General features: G+C 41.2%; 1 protein-coding gene across 1 annotated transcript; it reads left to right on the forward strand.

Moving 5' to 3' along the window:
• The first annotated feature begins 791 nt into the window (after positions 1–791).
• On the forward strand, positions 792–17,544 carry ankrd33ba (ankyrin repeat domain 33ba). Its single transcript, XM_082545512.1, has 6 exons — positions 792–1,695; positions 11,236–11,365; positions 12,745–12,885; positions 13,340–13,481; positions 13,952–14,150; positions 14,762–17,544. The coding sequence occupies exons 1-6, from the start codon at positions 1,243–1,245 to the stop codon at positions 15,305–15,307; spliced, it is 1,611 nt and encodes a 536-aa protein (XP_082401638.1). The 5' UTR covers positions 792–1,242; the 3' UTR covers positions 15,308–17,544.
• The last annotated feature ends 4,058 nt before the right edge of the window (positions 17,545–21,602 follow it).

Raw genomic sequence — 21,602 nt, forward strand, 5'->3', positions numbered from 1 at the left:
TTGCTTCTGCAACATCATCTATGTGAGGTTTTCAGAACTTCTAAATCTTTTTACCCAACCACAATGGTGACACCACATATGTAATGACAGATGGGATTAGTGTTACACTAAGTGATTTTTTTGGTAAGGTTTTGCTTATTTTTACACAAAAGGTTTCAGTGTTGAGCCCACACAGTCAGTCGTTTTGCTTTGCCCAGAGCTGAACGATATGTATTTTCCTTCCAAATTAGTGTGAAGTTTCCATGAGATGAAAGCGGTTACTCAAAAGCGTAGACACAAGCCCGTAGTTTAGTACCGAGTAATGAAGGCCAATCTAAGTCTGTATTATCTGGACTGACTCATGGAAATAAGAAAGAGTGACATATATATATATAGAGAGAGAGAGGTGGCTGAGGATTAAAAAAAAGAAAAGAAAAGAAAGAAAGACATTATCTCTGACCTGTAGAAAATATGATCATTAAAATTGTAGCCCTTCTTTTAACATCAGGGGCTTCTTCAGTGTTTGCTGGATTAACTAGATGCATGTCAGATACAATCTCATATTTACTTCAATCTTTTTAGTATTGCACTTAAAAGTCCAGAATTGAATACTAACTATGCTAATTCCCAAACATAGTCAAAAATCCATATATTATCCATATTATTATACTATTCTCGGAATATTGTTTCCTATAGGGCTACAACCAGCAGTATAATCCAACACACACACACACACACACACACACACACACACACACACACACACACAGAGTGAGAGAGAGAGAGAGAGGTCCCAGTCACCTCTAATCGGATTAGGCGACTGTAGGTTAACATGCAGCTGCCTCTCTCCGCCCTAGGTGGGACGTCCCTGTGTGCCTGCACTTGTAGTCCGTTTTTCCCTTTTTTTCGCTGTAGCAACACTTTTTGAAAGTACCCAAATTGTATCTGTCTCCGGGTACCCTCGAGCCGGATAACTCATAACGAAAACACAACGTGGTTTCGTTTTGAGGACGCACTCCGTACTTGCTTACTTCGCAGGACTTTTTATGGCTCACAAATCTCCAAACTGAGAAGTGGGGTAATTTTTTTAATTAGAATGAGGAAACGAATCAAGTGTTTTATGTGATTTGGGCTCTCGAAGGCGATTTCACGGACTTTCCCCGCGCGTTAGTTTAGTTGTCGTGGAGAGACAGCCAGTCTGGATGCTCGCGCGCCCTTTGCCAAGCTGCGCTCCACCCTAGGTACCCTAGGCTCGGGGCTTAGATGGTGCTGATCACGGACGACAGGGATGGAGGAGGCGCCTCGTCGGTCCGAGTCAGACAGCTCCAGCTCCAGCAGCAGCAGCAGCAAAAAGTCGGGGGAGACATCCGCCAAGTTCACCCGACCATAACTGAGGAGCCTCTGTCCCACTATGTGGACGAGGACTCCCTGGGCTCGTGTGAGGAGGACACTGAGGATGGAAGCGAGGACGACCATGACGAGTTCGAAGAAGTTGACTTTGAGGACCTGGATGATTGTCGGAGCATCGCGTCGGACGACTCCTTCTATCCACCGGATGATGTGTTCGCGGACTCGGAGCGCTCCCCGTCTCCGGACAGCCCGGAGCCGCTGTCTTTTTTCCAGGCGTGCTGCACCAACAACGCGGCCATAGTCCGGATAATGATCCGGCATGGTGTGAAGGAGGAGGAGGTCAAGGAGACTGACAGGAATAACAGGGTATGAAGCACACAACAGAAACTCCGAGTAACTTCACACACGTGGCTTTAGATCACCTCCACAGTGACACCAAGAGTTGTTGTAAAACGTGCATCTCGAAACAGTTTCACAAGGTTTATGTTTGGAGTTCCCAGTTATATCTAACAGTATCTTAGGCCCATTCTTTGTGCAACAAATGCAGTCAAAGATTTTCAGACTGAAATAATTAAATCCGAGCTTTCTGGCTTACTCAGCTATTTTCAATTTTCGGGAAGGTTTGACCTCTACAACTTGTAATGCATGTCATATGGAAGTCAGTGTAGCTTACATTAGTGTCTCTGTAGTTCTGTGACTTAGGCCTACATGCAGTTTACTTCTGACAGCTGTTTTTGCACTTTTCCTCTGCTTTGTTTATTTTCATAATGAGCTCACACCTTTATCTGATAGGCCTTTCTGAAAGGCCTCTATGTGTGAGTTTCTGTGTGTGTGCCTGTGTGTGATGACAGATCTCAGTTTATGAGGAGCTAGAATGCTCAGGCGCTTTAAAAAACACTGAAGGCTCTTGTGATTTTTGAGGAAACACACCACTCCTTTCTGCGCGTGTGGTCATGCAGGCGTATTTATGTGTGAAACAGAAAGTGCTTCTAAGGTTTTATGTATCAGGCCTTCATAACAAAAGTCATCTGGTCTTTAGCAGGCATTAAGAAAATATAGCGTCAGAAGAACATGTTATAGATTGTCTATATTTATTTATTAAAAACCTGTGAAAAACTAAGTACAGCCCAAGAATATCTGGTAATATCAAATTTCCAGCTATGGCTTGAAGAAATTGTTTTTCTGTGTGACCTTATCAGTCTCTCAAATCACTGTAAAGGAGTTTTGCTCCACTCTTCTTTACAACGTTGCTTTGGTTCATTGAGGTTTGCAGGCATTCATTTGTGTGCAGCTTTTATAAGTTACACTAGTGTCTCTAGGTCTGGACTGGGCCATTGCAACACCTTGATTCTTTTCTTTTCAGCTGTGCTGTTGCAGATTTGCTGCTGTGCTTGGGATCGTTGCCTTTTGCATGACCCAGTTTCCGCCAAGCTTTAGCTGTCGGACGCTCGGCCTCAGATTTGAATCTAGAGAACTTTGGTGTACAGAGTTAGCACTGACTGCTAGATGTCGAGGACCTGGGGCTGCAAAACAAACCCAAATTATCACACCTCCCCCTATGTGGTTGACAGTTGACATGTGGCGTTTGTGCTGACACACTATGTTTGGTCCTCAAATGTAGCACTCTTCATTATGGTCAAACATCTCCACTTTGGTCTTATCTGTCCGAAGTCTTAAATAAGTCCCAAACCTAAGCTGTGCTGCCATTTCTTTTTAGAGTAAAAAGGGTCTTTCTCCTGGCAACCTTTCCAAACAAGTTGTAATTGTTCAGTCTTTTCTTAATTGCATTGCTATTTAACATGCTAATTGTAGCTGTGCTTTTATAGAGGTGTTCACACGTGCTAATGATCAGTTAATCAAGTGGATTTGATAAGCAGGACCGAGTGTCGACCTATGCTCTGAATTCACATAACGATGCACTTAGTTTTTCATGAACTGCGTTTGTATTTTGGCTGACACAGTGTAATATGTCATATTTTGATGTACTATGGAGGTTATATTTACCTGATTTTACGACCTGCTAAGGACCAGATGATTTTTTTTTATTGTGTCCTGAAGGAGGGTGCACTTTCTTTTTCACATGACAGTGAACGACTATTACTTCAAATGCATTAACTTATATGTGGATTCATTTTGTATGAGTCTGTGAGTAAACGTATTATATATATCAATGAGATGAGAGTCTGAACCAGGATGCATTTTAAAACCATAAAGTTCAGAATAGGATTGGATCCATTTCCGTTACAGCTGGCTGCATTTCAAATATGTCTTATAGAATTAAGCGCTAGCATAAACCAAATTATATGTCAGTTAATTATGTGAACCAGATTGTCCTCTTCAGTGGTTTTGATCAATGATCCTAATAAACTAAAATGAATGTTAGTTTTCATCTATTTGCAGTGGAATCAATCTGCATCGCTTCAGTCCTGCCAAACAGCTGCAGCCCAGGGCAAAGAGATAAATCCACAGTGATGGCATGCTATACTTGTATTTATTCATCAGGACATTTCAATAATTGTAATTGAGCTGGCCTTCAGTGTGGGGTAAGGCAGCACATGTCAGTCACCATTGTCTTTGTGGCTTTACTTAGTGAAAGTTGGAGAATCCCTTTAGCCCAGTGCCAAGCAGCACACATGCCTAGATCTTTACACAAGGAAAAAAGCCAAATATATAAGCATAGTTTTCGGCTGTTTGCAGCTAGTTTAAGCTGAGAGGATGAAGTTTCACAGCACTGTAGATTCAGATAAGGAGCGCTTTTGTGGTCTTATATCACAAATCTGCTTCTTTGACCTAGAGGCCGACCCCATCTGTCGCTTCTTACATTTCACCTCCCTTTTTTCTAAACATCTGTCTCTCATCATCTCCTACCCCTCCTTATTTCTCTGCATTTACATAGTGCATCCAGTCATGAGAACATGGAAAGGAGTCCTTGTGACCTGAACATATGTGTATGTTATAAAGTATATAACAGGGAAAAGGTCAAAGGTCCTCAAGGCACTTTGAAACGGAAGACACATGCTCGCATTTAGTGTGTGTTTGAGTGTAGCTGCAGTTAGAGATATCGGAAAAGAGACTTCCAGATGACTAGGATGTGTGGTTGTGCATGTACCATTAGCTTTGTCGTGCCCTGTGACCTTGGGGATATGCACATACTCAGAGACACAATACAGGTTAGGTAACACATCTACTGGAAACACATCCTGACACAGATGTCAGCGTCTTAATATAGCTTCATCAAGTGGCATGTAAAACAAAGGCGGTTGTTACATCCCTGGCCTAGTCTGAGTACAACATACACGCCACTTCCTCTGTCACTAATCATCAGTTTAAAAAGAAATTTATTATCGAAAGATTCTTAATCTAGACCATCAAAAGGACTGTGGTAAAGTTTTCGTCCAAATATGTTAAAAAGATGGTAGATTATAGTTATCTAGCGTCCATAAGTAGTTTAAGTACAGAGAGCTTAGAGCAGGGGTGGGCAATCTCAGTCCACGAGGGCCGGTGTCCCTGCAGGTTTTAGATGTGTCCTCGAACCAACACAGCGGATTTAAATGGCTAAATTAGCTCCTCAACAAGTCCTGAAGTTCTCCAGAGGCCTGGTAACGAACTAATCATGTGATTCAGGTGTGTTGACCCAAGGTGAGATCTAAAACCTGCAGGGACACCGGCCCTCGTGGACTGAGATTGCCCACCCCTGGCTTAGAATCACTGAAGCACAGACACATCAGGCCAATATGAAAAGACCAGGTTTTAGTAATAACCTGAATACTGTTTTTTCAAAACTTGATAAGCTCCGTAGACGCACGTATGAGTGTATGTTGCCTAGTTTAGTCACTATTTCAGGTCATTTCCTCTGGTCCCCTCCAAAAGGAAAGCTAAGCTAGAGCAGCGGTCCCCAACCTCCGGACCGGTCCGTGTGTCGTTTGGTTACTGGGCCTTGAGAGTTGAGGCTCGGGTGTGAAATTTATGGTTTTTGGGGGTTTTATCATTAACTCGGTTTCCTTGGGTCTTTTCCTGTGTTGTAGTTGTGTGTCTTATTTTGAAATAAATATTTGCTCGTTACAGTAGCGACCAGAGAGTATGAAGGGGCAGAGAGGAGGATGTTACTCTCAATGTTGTTGCCGCATTTCAGGAGGACGCTTCTAAGTTACACAATTACACAATTAATTTGCGTTTATTATTGTCTTGGTCGTATCATTTTATTTTGTTGTATTTATCCACGACACCTTAAAGGGCGGTCTGTGAAAATAAGATTAAGATTAAGATAACCTTTACTAGTCCCACACGTGGGAAATTTGTTACGGGTAAAATATTGTCGGACATTAAACTGGTCCGTGGCGCAAAAAAAGTTGGGGACCACTGAGTACAAAGTCTGCTGCAGACTTGTAGCCCAGAAACTGTGAGAGATTCTGTGTTGTGCAAACAGGTACTTCTGCAGCATGGATGTTTTCCAGTAAAACGATTAAAAACCAGAGTGTAGTTAAAAGAGAAAGAGAACAAAAGTTTCATATGGCCCCTCAGGAATTCAAGGGGAATTTGACAACATTGATTCACTGAACACTTGAAGCCTCCACTTTTAGTCAAATGTTTTGTGGTGTTATGAGAATAACTTGTGAAGGTTATGAGAAGGCTTATCCTCTAAAGGATATTTTTCTTCAGAACCACTGCTGTCATAAAACAATTAACTTTTGATGCCTGTTTTTCATTTCCCAGCATGTTTAGGAGGCCTTCTTAGTTCTTGTGAAAACTCACATTTGGTGTCAACACAGGCTTTGAAAAGCAATAAAACTGCATTTTCTGCTGCCAAGTGCACATATTGAAACTTAATTAAATGTCTGCATTCTGAATTTAGGAATAAACATAATGACAAGTATGTGTGTTTAATGTGTATCCAATTTTCCAGTGATATGATTGCAGCACACTTTATCAAAATCTCCATGCTCTCATTGCGACATTGTGGCTGACGTGATGGATTAAATGTCAACAAATTATCGTCATTCTCATGTTAAAAGTAAAAGAATAATATGGTCATGGTACACATTAGTGGTAATTCTTCTAGCGTTCAGGTATCAGCTCTGTCCTCAAAGCCCATCTGACCCTGTTTACTACACTGTGTGTTCCCCTCGCAATCAATTGGGTAATTTGTCATGCTCATATGTGCACTCAGTAAACACGCACAGAATCCTATCAACCTGATTTATACACAGATCAAATATAATAATTCCAAATTTCCAAATAGATTGGGGTCAGTTGACAAACCAGGACAGATACGGTATGTTTCATCTGCTGAGAGAGCCAGCAAAGTCGCCCAACAGAAAGAACAGCTGACCAACACACGTATCGACCAACAAGCCGGCAGGCAGATAGACTAAATGAAGCATAGTCAGATAGAGACAGAAATGTGGCACTGCAGATGGTAGCGAGCTCGACGCTGCTAGCAAATACTGATGAGTGGAAAAATCAAAGCGACAGTCATACACATCTGATTTGATACAGTTGTGTGAACGCTCAGCTGCAGACAGAAAGACATTTAACAGGGGCGATATTGACAGAAACATGGCCTGGTATGTCTGTGCCCGTGGTGTGTCTGACGGATGTGAATGAGGGTGGTCTTTAGCATGTGGCTCATGTGTACTGAGGTTTCCTGTAAAGTTAAAAAGGAATTGAATGTTTTCATTTTGATTTATTCACATGTGGTTTGCACAGGCTGCAGACATGCAGGCTGTCTGCTACAGTTAGGCTTCCATAAGTGCAGAAAGTAGTCAGAATAGTTCGCTGAAGAAGGCGGCATGTGTTTGAACATACACCTTTAAGTCACTCCAGGGTAAAGAGCAATACAACCGGAAAGAGAGCTGTTTTTTAGCAAGTTTCTAATTGGAAACATGCTTTCCTATTTATATTGATATGTATTAAGTAAGGCTTTTATTTGAGTGCCAACTTTTCCACCACTGCAGAGTGATCGAAATCACAGGACACACCGGCCGTTCTTTGGATTATCAACACTTTTTCACTACGTACAAACTATGCAGCTCTAAAATTAATAACTGGCTGCTTAAAAAGATGCAGTTCCTCTTTTCTTTTAGGACCAGCATAAATCAAAAAACGTATCCACGGTGAAGATAACGTGGTACTACTGCAAACATGTTTATTGTGTATCAAGGAATTTTAAAGGTTACACTGGGTATTGCATCGTATTGTGTCATCTTCTTTGGAACCAGTCTTTGGAGTGTTGCCACATTAACTGCAGATACATGGTTATGTTTCTCCCTCCCCCCTGTCTCCGTGTCTTTCTGACTGATAAGGCTAAGCCTTTCTATTCCTAGCACTGGATATTCCTCAGATTACTTAGTGTGTTAGTGTGTGTGTGTGTGTGGTCATCTAAGTCCAGGCAGTCCAGTGTATGTGTGTATGCGTGCCCGCTCATCAGAATACACATTATAATCTTGATTGCAAGATGCAAGTTTTAAATCGAGTGATGCTAGAATTCTTCAGCCTAATCTTGTTAAGACCTGTGCACGCATTTGATCAACATGGTCTCTGCTGAAAATTCATTTATTTATGTTTTATTATATAAGAGCACCCTGTTTGACCTAATAATTTCAGCAGCTGATGATATTTTTGAAAGACGTTTTTAGCTAGCTTCCATTATTTTCCGAATGCAACATAAACCTGACACCATTCATGCTCCAACATGTTAATGCTATGAAGTGATGGATGACTTTTAAGTGCTTTCTACTAAACCTACTTTGGAACGTCTTTCAGTTTTGACTGTGCACAGAAGAACCTAACAGTAAATAGTAACATTTGGCATTAGTTAAGACATTTTCAATGTATTCAATGCAATTACTTTACTTGAAAAGAAAAGGTCAGTATGAGAATGAGTGATGTCACAGGGGACAGTGAGAACATGTGTTGATGTCCATCAGCAACCGGTCTGCAACTTCATTTGCCCTAAAGACAAAATACCCAATCCCCCTGAGAATTCTCGTTAATTCTCGTCCGTCACTGGAAGTGATTGATTGAATTATTGATTATAATGATGCAAACCTATGCTTTTGATCACATTCTTTTTTTTTCTCATGATGGAGATTTTCCCAGTTTCCTGTCATTATTTGCCCATTTATGACAATCGAGGAGGGGGAGGTTGGTCTGATGCTGGTATACAGCCTATATATCTGTACGTTGCTGCGCTCCATCATTGTCAGCAGCTACCATTAACGTGCATTAAATAACTGATTGCAGTAGTGTGTATGACAGGAACGTAACAAGTACGTCGGGCGGTTGGGATAAATAAAGAAGCTTGTATGTGTTTATACCTGTGTGTGACAAAGGTTCGCAAGGAAAACAAAAACAAAGTCAGACGATTTAGATTGCTCGAGACATGCTGCAGGGCGTGCTGCTAAAGTACATCACATCACAACCGGAGGGCTGCCAAGAATGTGTGTTTGCGTATGTGAGAAAGCGTGAGAGACACAGACAAGGTCTACGTGAGAGTGTCTAAGCAGAGGGAACTATTTGAAGCTGTGCCAGTGTAAGTGAACTTCTCTGAGACAGTCCAGTAGTTACTCTGCAGGACCTTTGTCAGCTGTTTTTCTCAGATGTGCCAAAATGTGTCTCCAACTGACTTGTTTTAGTTCACAGTTCAGTGTTTAATACGGCTAAGGTCCATGTCCTGTAAAATCTGAGGGATAATTGAACCTCTCTTCAACCTCAACCAAAAGCTTGTCTCCTATATTTTAATAGGAATCTCAGTGTTCAGTGTGATGTGTCTGATTAACATAAATAAAGCCGATGCTTAAGCAATCCTACCCGCACTGTGACAAAAAGCTATAATTAAATGATTTATCAAAACATTATATTTATTGGGTGCAAAGACATACGGTTGAAGCCTATTAAATTAGAGATAATTGAAACACTCCGCAACTTAAAAAACGAAACACTGTGATTTTTCTTGAAGTTTTTCTGTTTTGACTATAATTACCAGCCTATGAATATGCATAAATTTGAGAGGTTTATATAAATCTTTGGGCCTTATCCGTACCGATCTTCATTTGTTTTTATATTTAAGATTTCATACTGAGATTACTTTCGATTGCATTCATGCCAGAGCTGAAAAGATTAATTAGGGGAATAACACCGTGTGCTTGGAAACCAAGATTAAAAACGTATTGTGCCAAAAAGGTGCAAAGCATCAGGCTGGTCTGTCATAAAGAGAACACCACATTTTAAAAGAAATTGAGTGTGAAAGGTAATAGTATAGGGTTACCTTGATGATGTGTAGTATAAGTTGAGATATATGAGTCTTTGTGGTCAACTTGACCTCGTTTTATTTTAGCACAGTTGACATTTTGTGTTACTGCAAATGCAAGACAGAACAAAAAAGTACTACAGTATTACTCAGTGTATAAACCTGTAGCAGAATACATGTGCAACGTGCAGCTGAAACATGACAAGGAGTAGGTGTGACTTGTTCTTTTTAGCACTCCTGGCTTTAATACAGCATATTTAGATAGTTTATTTAGATTTAAAGTCCGGGTAGGGTCTGGTAGCTTGTTAAGTAATGAACATGTTGTTTGCCTGTCAGCTCCAAATTCAGAATTCAGAGAATGCCCCCTTTGTTTCTTCTCCTTGCTCATCTGGATTGCCTATAATCAGGCTACACGGATTTCTAGTTGCGCACAATTATTTTGTTTTTTTTCTTCTTCTTACTCAACAAACTTGTTGTTAGCTGACAGCTGTGGCACCCAGTGTGGTCTTGTGCTGCTATAGCCCAGCTCCTTCAAGGTTTCATCTGTTGTGCGTTCTGAGATGTGTTTATTTGTGTTACTGTTGCATTCTTATAATTATATTTGTAAGCTGGCTTATGAGAAGAAGTCTTGTCATTTTCCTCTGACCTCTGGCGTCAACAAGGCATTTTGGCCCTCAGAACTGGCTCTCGTGAGATATTTTCTTTTTTGGGATCATTCTTTGTAAGCGCTGAAGGTGGTTGTGCAGGAAAATCACAGTTTATCAGCAGTTTCTGAAACACTCAGACCAGCCCATCTGGCACCAACAACCATGCCATGTTCAAAGTCTCTTAAGTCACCTTTCTTCCCCATTCTGATGCTTGGTTTGAACTTCAGAATGTCGACTTCACCGTATTCGCTATTCCCTAAGTGTGCTGAGTTGCTGCTCAGTGATTGCCTGATTAGATATTTGTATTTATGAGAAGTTGAATAAATGTAACTAATGAAGTGTCATATATGTTGTATATAATATTATTAGATTTATTTATTATTTTATATTCAGCATCTATCTGTCTGTCTGTCTGGCTACATATAAAGTATTGCCTGTATATCTGTGAAGATACATCACCTGAGAACGCTGAGTTCCTGAATTCTGCTCGCTCAGTCAACTTGTTTGTCTTGGCCAAGGAAGTGTGCACTTTCCAGAAAGTACACAACTTTTGCTGGAGTTTTCCAGTGTCAAACACTCACCAGGCCTCATAGAGTTTCACCCACAGACTAACCTTTACACATTTGTCCACACACATATAAAAGAGCAACTATTCTGGCAGAAAAACACATCCACGAAAAAGTACACAACAACATCAGACAGGAAGATAGCTTTTTTGAGTTTAAGGTTTCTCAGCGAAAACACAACAGATGTCATGTTTAATCACAGATATTAGTTTTGGGAACTGCACACAGGTTCACTGGTCTTGTGGATTTTTACCGGCGCTGCCTTGATGGCATTTTTCTGCAGACTGTTTCGTATATGTCAGCACTTTATTGCAGTTTTGCTTCACCTTCTTTTTCGTTCACCTTAGCGATTTTGCTGATTCTAACCTTATATATATCTCTCCCTTCTCTTTTTTTTTTCAACTGTTCTATCTCTTTTTCCTGCCCTGTCACTTTTTCGTCTCAGATAGGACTACTGGTTGCGTGCTACCAAGGTTACGTGGATGTCGTCATAGCGCTGTCTCAGTGTCCGTACCTAGATGTCAACTGGCAGGACAGCGAGGGAAACACGGCTCTGATCACTGCTGCGCAAGCAGGTAACACATAACCATATAATCACAGCTCGCAGTAGTCAAATACACACACTGACAGGCTGATTCACAGTCTTGCTAGACTCTTACATGTACAGAAACAAATACTGTACACACGCACAAACACACACACACACACAATATGCTGATACAGATGAACGCACATATGAGCACCAGAAAAACACAAGTTTGAACTGGCTCTATGTTCAAACTTGTGTTTGAACATAGAGCCACTGACTATGTTGTTTGACCAGTCGTATGATATCAATGATTTCCTTCAAAAATATTGTTAGCAAGTGTGAATGCATGATGGGAAACTGATTTTCAAGGCATTTTCTTATAGTGTTGTAGCAGGGCTGCTCATTTTACTCATTTACTTTAAATATAGACTGTAAATAGAAGATGGATGTAGCCACCATGACACCCAGTGGTTTTTAAACTATGATTCTGAAGCCTCTAAAGTTTGGCATTTTTGTCAACGCCTATCCTAATTTTTTGGTGCCATGAGTAGCCATATTTGCATGAGAGGTTGTAGAGTTTTCAGCACATTAGTTTCAGTTAATGCTAGCCATCTAGGTAGGAAAGCGGCATCCCTGCACCAAGGCAAGAGGTCAGCAAACTGCGGCTCAGCTCGCAAGCCACGGGTTAGAATTAGGGTTAACCATAACCCTATTAATACATATACAGTATGTATTAATTTGTCCTCTTTCAGTTATATCTGTAATCTGCCCCCCTGTCCCCGTCACCTTCGTTTCCTGCTCTTTTCCTCCCATTGTTGGGTAGGTGGAGCTAAAATGGCTCTTTTGATATTGAAGGCTACCGACCTACTTAGACTGTACCAGATGCAGATACCTGCATCACTAATAACATATATATTAATACTTGAATTTCACTTACAAAAACTTAAGAACATATATATTGGATGGTCTGTTACTATAATGAACTGCTCAGCAAGCTGTGTTATTTGTTAGGGAATTATATCAACAACCTCTAAATAAAAGTTGAGGACTAGTGACTCTGATCAGCTGAGCTGGCTGTCAAAACATGGCGGTCAATCAGAACTTTAGAAGCTACTTTCGACTTGCTACAAGGGGGTAACTCTGCATGTTTACACATTTAGCAGTTTTACATCAAATGCCCTTCATAATGCAAAAGGGAGCTGTGTCTCTGGCTGAATCGAACCAGTAAACTTTTACTTGCAGACTGAAATGCCTAGCTAGAGACCAGGTTGTAATTCTGTATCTGCTGTAAAGACATTTTAATGCAGAAGTCTTTAGGAATTGCCTCGTTTTATAGCCAGCCTCGAGTGGCCATTGCAGGATCTGCAGTATTTAGCACCTCTGTCCGACCAACAGTAACTATTTTCCGTCTCTCTGTTACTCTAGGCCACATAACAATCACCAACTATCTGCTGAACTACTACTCTGGGTTGGATATAGAGAGAAGAAACTGTCACGGCTTCACCGCCCTAATGAAAGCCGCCATGCAGGGCAGGGTGGAGTGCGTGCGCTCGCTCATGTTGGCAGGTAAGGAAATGCGTTTAATTAAATTAAATGCACGAAACTCTGTAGCAGTGCAATACTTGGAATGGGTTAGATTATAACTGCAGAAAATGTTATTTTCAGAAATTTGGCGAACAGATGGACAATTTGAATACGTAGACAGTAATTTATTTATTTATTTTTTAGTCATAACTAGGATTTATGTTGAGGTTTGATGCCAAAGCATAACAGCAGGAGGTTTAAATGTCAGGATGGATTTAATTTCAACGTATTTTTTTTTTCCAAATAATGGACTTCTTACGCATTTACACAAATCTGCTAACTGACCCTGTGAGAGTGCTGAGTACACAAGTTGCAGTGAGCATAGCGAGACAGCTTTTAGCCACAAACTCACTCTGTCCCCACCTTGTTATCTTTGAGCTTACATGCTTGTGTATCCACAAATTAAACTTTTTCCTGTCTTCTTTGTGTCCATCAGGAGCTGCCCTGAATGCAAAAGACTTTGGCCGCCAACTGACTGCCAGGGACTGGGCCTTGTTTACAGGCCGTTATGAAACTGCATGGGTGATGACGCGCTTAATAGAACGGCCTTGTCCACACCAGTACTGTGATACATACAGGTACAATTCACAGCTAGCTGTCTAAGATGTGCAAGTCCTTGTTTATGATGGCATTTTCTAAACTGATTTCCAAGAGAAGAAAAAATCGCTGACCCTTTGTTGAATTTACTGCCCTGCTCACTTGTTATCTTTACATGGAGTTATGAAAAGCTGTGTGCAATTATGAGGTACCTGCTGTCCTCCTTTTCTTTGCATCCTCTCCACAAAAGCAGCTTTCTGAGCTTTCTGTTTACATCATCTCGCCCTGATAGCAGGCTGTGTAGCAAATAAATAATTGTGACTCTGCTTCAGATTATGTAGCCATCATTAGTGTTTCTAGACAAGCCTTGCTTGAGAAAGGTCAGTGCAAGTTACCACTGACTCATTAAAAAGAACAGAACATACAATATTACACATTCAACACAAAAAACACAACACAAATGCCTTTTCGTCTGTCGGTACATGAACTGATGTCAGTATTGCTCTCCCAGTCTAGAGTGGCGCCCGCTGGCATCACTGGTGGCCAAATCCCAGGAGCCACGCGGCTGTTTGAAACGCTTGTCGGACACCATGCGCAACATCTTCAACATCGCAAATGTCACCAACCCGGAGGATGAAGGCGCCATCGACCACATGGTTTCTATTACGACTGGCATTAGGAGCCCTTTCATCGCTGTGGCATGCCGCACAGTGAGTGACTAAGCTCTAGAATTTATTTATTCTATTTATTGATTTATTTATTAATCCTCTTCAGCCTTCCTCACAACAAGTATTTCTCAATCACAGCCTCAGCTGAGGTATTGAATGAGTATAAACACTCTGTGGTAAGGTTGCTCTCTGTGTTATTCAATGATGTGTGCTTATACTCGGCAAACTTTGAGATACCAAAACTGTTTTTCTTATCTTCAGATGAAGCCAAATGTTTTTGAACAGTATGAAAACAATCTTCCACAGACTTGGCTTTTGAAATCATAAAGTCAAATGGTAAAGTTATTTTGTCACCGTATAGTATAAAACTCGTGCTTATACGTTAATGATCATATTATGGTAATAACACTTAAAATGTGGCACTAATTTATCATTTATTATATCAACCAATTCTGTGATTTCCCTTAGGATTAGTTCATAATAATTAAAGGAAATGATTAACACCAGCCTTATCCGCTAAGAAGGTTATTCGTGTGAGATTAACTGTCTGCAATACCGAAAACAAAGGCATGATTGACATCCAGAGTCACCAGTATTGCTGCTGCAATGCTGCTGATATCAGTACCAATCAGACTCTGCTGGTTTTGTTTCAGGTGTGTCCTGACAGTCCTCCGGGTGTGGGCAAACGGCGCTATGCGGTCCCAGAGATCATTCGCCAGCAGCGCGCCAAGGAGCTTCGCTCCATCAACCCTGACAGGGTGGACAGCCATCTCAGACTCTTTGAGAACTCCCGCGTGACTCTGGTGACCAAGAACTCAGCAGATCGCCGGGCCAGCCTTCAGGCTCAGAGCCTGGTGCCTCGGCACAGGAGCTCCAGCTTGGGTTTGGTGTCTTATAACCAAGCGATGGAGCTACGGAGAACCAGCTTGTTGCCCATGCACATGGTGCTGAGGAGGAGCAGTGTGAGGCCAGGCTTCACCATACCCAAGGTGAGAGTGTCCAAGGCCCCATCGTCCACTTATGAGCCGGCACAGGTTCGGAGGAAGAGCAGCTCCAAAGATGGAGGGGGGAACTTTCTGCAGGTTCCAAAGTGGCGATACAAGGAGCTAAAGGAAGAAAGGAAAAAAGCCGAGGAAGCGGAGAGAAAGAGGCTGGAGGCTGCAACGAGGAGACATATTGCTACTGGGAAAAGGAAATAATATCATTACCTCAGAGGATATCGTGTACACTAAACCCCCCACCCCCCTCCAAACAACAAAAAAACATACGGGCCAAGGTGTCCGACAGATCTGGCGTTTATGGTTTTCAGCTTTACACAGTTAGGTGCACAGGGTGAGCTCAGAATTACCAGCAATGTTTGGATGCTGACCGACCTCTTTAAAAACGGCTGTCTCTATAGCGACAGCATTAGAAGTGCACGACGCTGACGTCAAACAGCGAATACCCAGGGGATTTGATACTTGAAATGTTTTTAAGCTAATTTATTTTTCATATTTATTGCTTTTTAACGGATGGCCGGGCCTATATTTTCTTATGCCTTGGGTGCTCATTACGCCGGTGTTTTTGTAGTACGTTGCACTGTGTTGAAGCAGAAGACAGTAACACACACTCTGAAACTGAAACCTACTGCAGAAAAAAATGTGTTAATTAAAAGCAGTTTATTAAAAAATATATCTTTTAAGTCATTCGGCGAGGAGTAATAATGATCTCGTCATTACTGGCTGAGAAAGCAAAGCAAGATTTGTAATGAATCTCGTGACGTCTGCCTGACAATATTTTAGATGCTTTCTTCTTTTGCTTTACAGTGACAAACCCTGAATGTATTTAACGTATATATTTTATATGTAGAGAGAGAAATTTAAATGCTTTTGATGACATTTTTCAATTAAGGGTGAAGACTGAAATGTATAGCTTTTGAATCTGACAGGTTGGGAAGAAATTTTTAGATTACTTCCTGCGCATTTACCCTTCATAACCCAATTAACCCTTTAAAGCCACGTGTATCATGTTTATTATATCATGTTTATCAGTGCGATATCCATTTATTCGCTTCCGCTTATCCTTTCCAGGGTTGCTGGAGCCTATCCCAGCTGTCATAGGGCGAGAGGCGGGGTACACCCTGGACAGGTCGCCAGTCTAACACACAGGGACAGACGACCATTCGCACTTACATTCACACCGATGGGCAATTTAGATTTTTTATTAAACCTATCCCCACAAAGTGCATGTCTTTGGACTGGGGGAGGAAGCCAGAATACCCGGGGAGAACCCACGCAAACGCCACACAGAAATCCCCTGCTGGCCTGATGGTGGAATTGAACTCATGACCTTCTTGCTGTGAGGCAACAGTGCTAACCACTGTGCCACCGTGCTTCCCTCAGTGTGATATCCCCCCCCAAAAAACTTACATAAATTGCACATTTTTAAAGTAATGCAAATTGCAAAAAAACAAAAAACCAATGCCTGATGTAGCAATTATGTGCAAATTAATGTATACATGTATTTTTTATTCAATCAGAAACTAAACAGTCAGTTAAAAAAAAGAATTTTCTGGTAATTATTTCATGGCCCAGGCTTTAAAGGGTTAACACAGATCATAGCTTAACTTCACGTAGTGACTGGAAATGAGTCGTGTGCACAAGGTGTGGATGTTGCGAATGAAATAAAGTTTCTACTAACAGTGACCGTGGACTCAATTAACCTAGCCTTATTGATGATTTATAAATGCCTCAGCCATGTAGTGCTAGAAAAGTAATCTCAGTCTTCTTTTTGATCTCCATAGCATTTTTAGGGGCTCCGCTCAGGGGGAGAAAAACAACAAAACACTACATGCAAGTTTTGACATACAAAGGAGAGCCTGAAGTGATGACGTGTAACACGTGGCCACTCTGATCATAAAAACAGCCAACCCATTATAGAGCAGAGAGGTCAGTTTCCTGCTATGACATTAAAACAGTGAAAAATAATGGGGTGAAAAATAACCGTGATTTAAACCCACAGAGCCACGGGGAGCGCAGTGATATAACATTGTCTGGAATTTCAAGAGCACAATTTCACGCTCCTAACTCCTCATGGCGATTGGGGCTTAAGTGCTATCCAAGAGCGTGTGTCTAATATACATGGTGATGAGTTGCTAAGGGGTTACAAGGGAACTGCACAGCCAAATCGTTTCTTCAAATAAACTTCATTGACTTCAGAGTGGCAATCTGCTTAGATACTGCCCAGAGGAAATAATTTGAACATGACAAAAGAGGAGCGAGCTGCACATTTACTTGAACTCTACACTTCAGAAACTCTAAGTGGCTCCAGGATTAGCATATTTAACATTAACATGTTTTATATGAAAATGGATTTTTGCTGGCAGAGCCGTTTGCAGTTTGTCACGAGTCAACCGAGGTTAACTTGCCATGAATAAAAGCCAAATTCATTTACATTAGACTTTTGTGTTTGTCTTTTGTCAGTCAGTCAACTTTTTTAAAGGTTTCTGTGGAATAACAGAATGCAGTTTTTAGAGTCATTACAGGCTTATGTCTCTGTGCCGTTACAGCTTGTTCACAAATCCCATTTTCACACAAACAGAAAGCTCCATGTGAGTGTGTGGTGCAGGGAACGGACAAAACCTATTAGCCCTGAATGAATCAGATCATATTTAGGTCATCGTTGTAGTTCAAACAGCTGTTGGCTAAGATTGTAACCTGGGATTATGAAGAGCCACAGGCTTGGTCAGCACCACCCCTACCCCACGACCCAAATCTCTCACAGAAATTTTAGAAGTGTCAAAATAAGTAGCGCACCGTCCACTGGTAGTGTGACAGTTATTATGTCATGCTGGGATGCTACAGGCTGGGATTGAGACAGGGTGACCTGATTCCGCGTTGGCACTGAATGAGAGCTTCTTCCAATCCTGTGAAATTGATGGGGAATCCTCAGCAGGGGCCCTCTGCTGGTTGGTTCTAGTATAACACGTGAGGCTTTTAAGTTGAAAAGACTAAAAAAAAGACCCTTTCTAAAAGGTATACAAACATTTGAGCTGGTTGGATTTATTTTTTGTCTTTATTAAATCTCAGGAAGTGGTCCTGCTGTGGGCATCCTCCTTAAAATTGATACCAGCGCTTTTATTTTGAATGTGTGCTTGTATGCTTTGCCCACTGCAAGCGATATGAGTGACTTCTGCCAAATAATACCACAAAAAATAAAGAAGAAAGAAAAACATGGTATGCAATAAAACATGTTAATGACATGGATTGTGAACAAGTTTGAAATTTTATTCAGATCTGAGGCCTTATTATAAACAAAAGTTCAAAAATATTATCATTATATTCACAATTCTTTCAAATTTAGCAAGAACCACATATAATCAGTGACACAACCGGTAGAGTTAGAGGAATATAGTCATTTCTTTGAAAAAAAACAAAGTATTCTGAAATGATAGCGTGATGCAGTCAGGGGTAAAGTAAGGTCTTCTCAAAGAACGGCATTCTGAAAAGCTGAAAACGATTAATAAATGATAAAGTCTCACAATCCAATCGGCATCAGAACTATTGACAATGTGAGATCCTAAAGCGGCCTCACTCTTAAAAGTAAGAAAAACTTTACAGGGAGCAACTTTCTTTCGTAAAAGACAGCCATTTTTCCCCAGGAGTTTTGATAAGACCAAACTTGACACAAAGCACTAAGCTACACTTTCTGTCAGACACTTGGTTGGTTTAACAGAAAATCCCACTGATGTACAGCAGGATTCATGGTGTCCCACAAGGCTTAGAATGGAAAGGAAATGGGACAGAGGAGAGCTTGCAGTTTGTTTTTTTCTTAAAGTGGAGCCAAAATGTCACCGTAATTTGGTGATTTCAACCATTCTGCCTTATCATTACCAGTGACCGTGCACAAAGTCCAAAAAACGTTCTGACCTGGCTGATAAATATCTTTTGCTCTCTGTGCCACCTGTGGTCTGAGTAAACCATCGCACTAAAGCAAGGTTTTTAAGGCGGCTCCGTCGCAGTAATGACCGGCCTCATCCTGCTCAAGTCTCCTTTAATATTCCTGAGAGCCACATGGCCAGCAGTTGGTAGTGTATACTTTGGACTGATATAGTGATTCTAAATGAGAATGAGTTGGTGCTGAGGCCAAACAGCGACTTAACAACAACCTTGTAGCCTCCTGAAGGAGTCAGACAAGACAGGTGACCTATTTTACCTGCTGATACGCAACTACAAGAAGTCATTTTGGATATCTCTCCTAACAGGGAGGCCAGTGGCTTCTTACTGGGCAGCGACAGGAACCGACCTGAAGCAATTAACGAGTGAACGGCTCAACTCTTTCTCCTTAAAAATGGCATTTGACCACCTCCATCGAACCATAGAGATGTGGTTCAATGACTACTAGAATAGATTCCATGTTTTTCCAACAGCAGCTGCATAGGCAAAGACTAACCCGTCTATTCTCTGATGCAAACCCAGACATGTTGTTCTATAAGCATGCCTGAAATATACAGAAACTACTCTTCAGGGGACCTTTCAACAGGGTAAAGAGTTAAGAAAGTATGTCAGACTCTCCACTACATCAGAAAAGGTGATACAGGAAAACCAATTTTTCTTAAAATCGAGACTTTTCCCCTGTGCGTATTTACTGCAGTATATCTCTCACACCAATCTTTAGCTCTAACCGTTGACCTATTGTTCACTGGATAGACTAGCAATCAACATTTTTATCCTGGCAAAAACAAGTATTTAAGAATAAATTACCATCTCAGTTTTATCCTCCCACAGACAAAAAATGCAGAGCCTGGTACTATAATACATTTTGAGCAGTGTCTCACTTACGTTCTGTTCTCCCAGTCAGTCTAATAAGGCATGGCAGGGAATGAGAGGCCTGCCACACCGAGAGAACTATATACAACCAAGGAGAGTGGGGGAGACTGTGTCTGCTTTAATGGGGAGTTTCAGCCTGCTGACTGAGACTCGTACCAAGTAAGCCTGCACTGGCTGGTTTATTGGGCTAACATAAGCTGACAGAACACCTGATTGCAGATGCTTGTGTAAAGATGGATTACATGCACTAACACCTGGTGCACAGTGTGTGTGTGTGCTTGTGTGATGAAGGGAAAACAGCAGATAGCTCTTGGAGAGGTGCTTCGGTCTCATTTCAAAACACCACCTGAGCCCTAATCCCTCAGTGCATGGTGCTAATTCACCATGGGACGCCCAAATGCTCTAGGTGGGGTACAGCACGCAATCCACACAATCCATCAAGTGGGACTAGTCTGAACTTTTTCAGAGTGCAAAATATTAGATCATTTCCCACAAAGGTTTATTTTTCCCCCTGTCCCCATCATTCACAAATATGTTTAAATAAAGACAAACTGAAAAGTTGTTTTTCAAGATAGTCTATATCTTTATTTACTATGACAACCATACCTAATGCCTAAGTCCACTCAATTACTTTTTACAATTTGAACAATTCAAGAAAAAATACTGAGAAGAAAAAAAAAATTGAAATTGAATTAAATTAACAGAGGAAATCACTTCTTCTTCTTGGCAACATCATTTTCTTTGTTTCTTTCCTGGAAACCTGAACATTAGTGTTGCAACAAATAACACTAGAGCGCAAGTGGGTTTTAAGGAAAAGGGTGTTGTGTGTTTGTGTGTGTCTGTGTGTATTAAAGCATATCACTCTCGGGAAACCCAATCTGGAGTTTCGGGAGGTTGTACACATTTCTGACACGCGTTGAGCCATGTAACGACAAACGCGCTGCATCTTCGTCGTACGCCGATAAACAGTCGCGTGGTTGAAATGTCTTTGCTTCGACGCTTTTTGTATGGAATGTAGAAACTGCTCTTTTTTGTTACACCTGCGCTGTTCTCCTTTAATGTTCCCATTTTCACCTTCATCTGACAGTTTAATGCCTCGCTCTTTGCTCGACTGCTTCTCTGTAATGCTTTGTTCCCCTTGTAATTAAGTCCCTTGTGATATCTGGGCTAATGTTAATGCAGTCACAGAGCATCCCGCAGCCGGTGCTACTCTTTAAGTTTCATTACATATTTCGCTGCACTTTCATTCTGCAACAAATAAACATGAGACCGATGAGCCTGCGCATCTTCAAAATCTCAGCGACGAGGCACCGATGGTAGAGTTTTACTGTGAACAGGTTATGTTTGTGGGAAACGATAAATACCGATACAGCTGAGGCTGATAACAACTGTGAGGGGCTCCTTTCTGTTAAATAAAGGTAAGAACGGTCACACTGGGAGGAAACGGTGATAAAAGCTCAACAGGTTCGACTGTGGCTCAGAAGCTTCGTCAGCATTTTGACTGATGACATCAAGCATAAGCAAAAAGCTTCTTGGGTAATGGCATCACTACAGCAAACATTTCTGTAATATTTAAATATATTCAAAAATTTCAAATGAAGGCCAATCAAACATTACATCGCTTATTCTTTTAGACATTTCTACCATTAATGTATAATATGTTGACAAGGTCAAATGGAATGCAATT

This window comes from Aulonocara stuartgranti (assembly GCF_965226115.1).
Source record: "Aulonocara stuartgranti genome assembly, chromosome: 9".
In the NCBI taxonomy this organism is placed as follows: Eukaryota; Metazoa; Chordata; class Actinopteri; order Cichliformes; family Cichlidae; genus Aulonocara; species Aulonocara stuartgranti.

Excerpts from the sequence above, each read along its gene's own strand:
- ankrd33ba (XM_082545512.1), top strand. The coding sequence starts at position 1,243 with ATGGTGCTGATCACGGACGACAGGGATGGAGGAGGCGCCTCGTCGGTC. Across the intron at positions 1,696-11,235 it reads AGACTGACAGGAATAACAGG|ATAGGACTACTGGTTGCGTG; the intron begins GTATGAAGCACA and ends TTTTCGTCTCAG. Across the intron at positions 11,366-12,744 it reads GATCACTGCTGCGCAAGCAG|GCCACATAACAATCACCAAC; the intron begins GTAACACATAAC and ends CTGTTACTCTAG.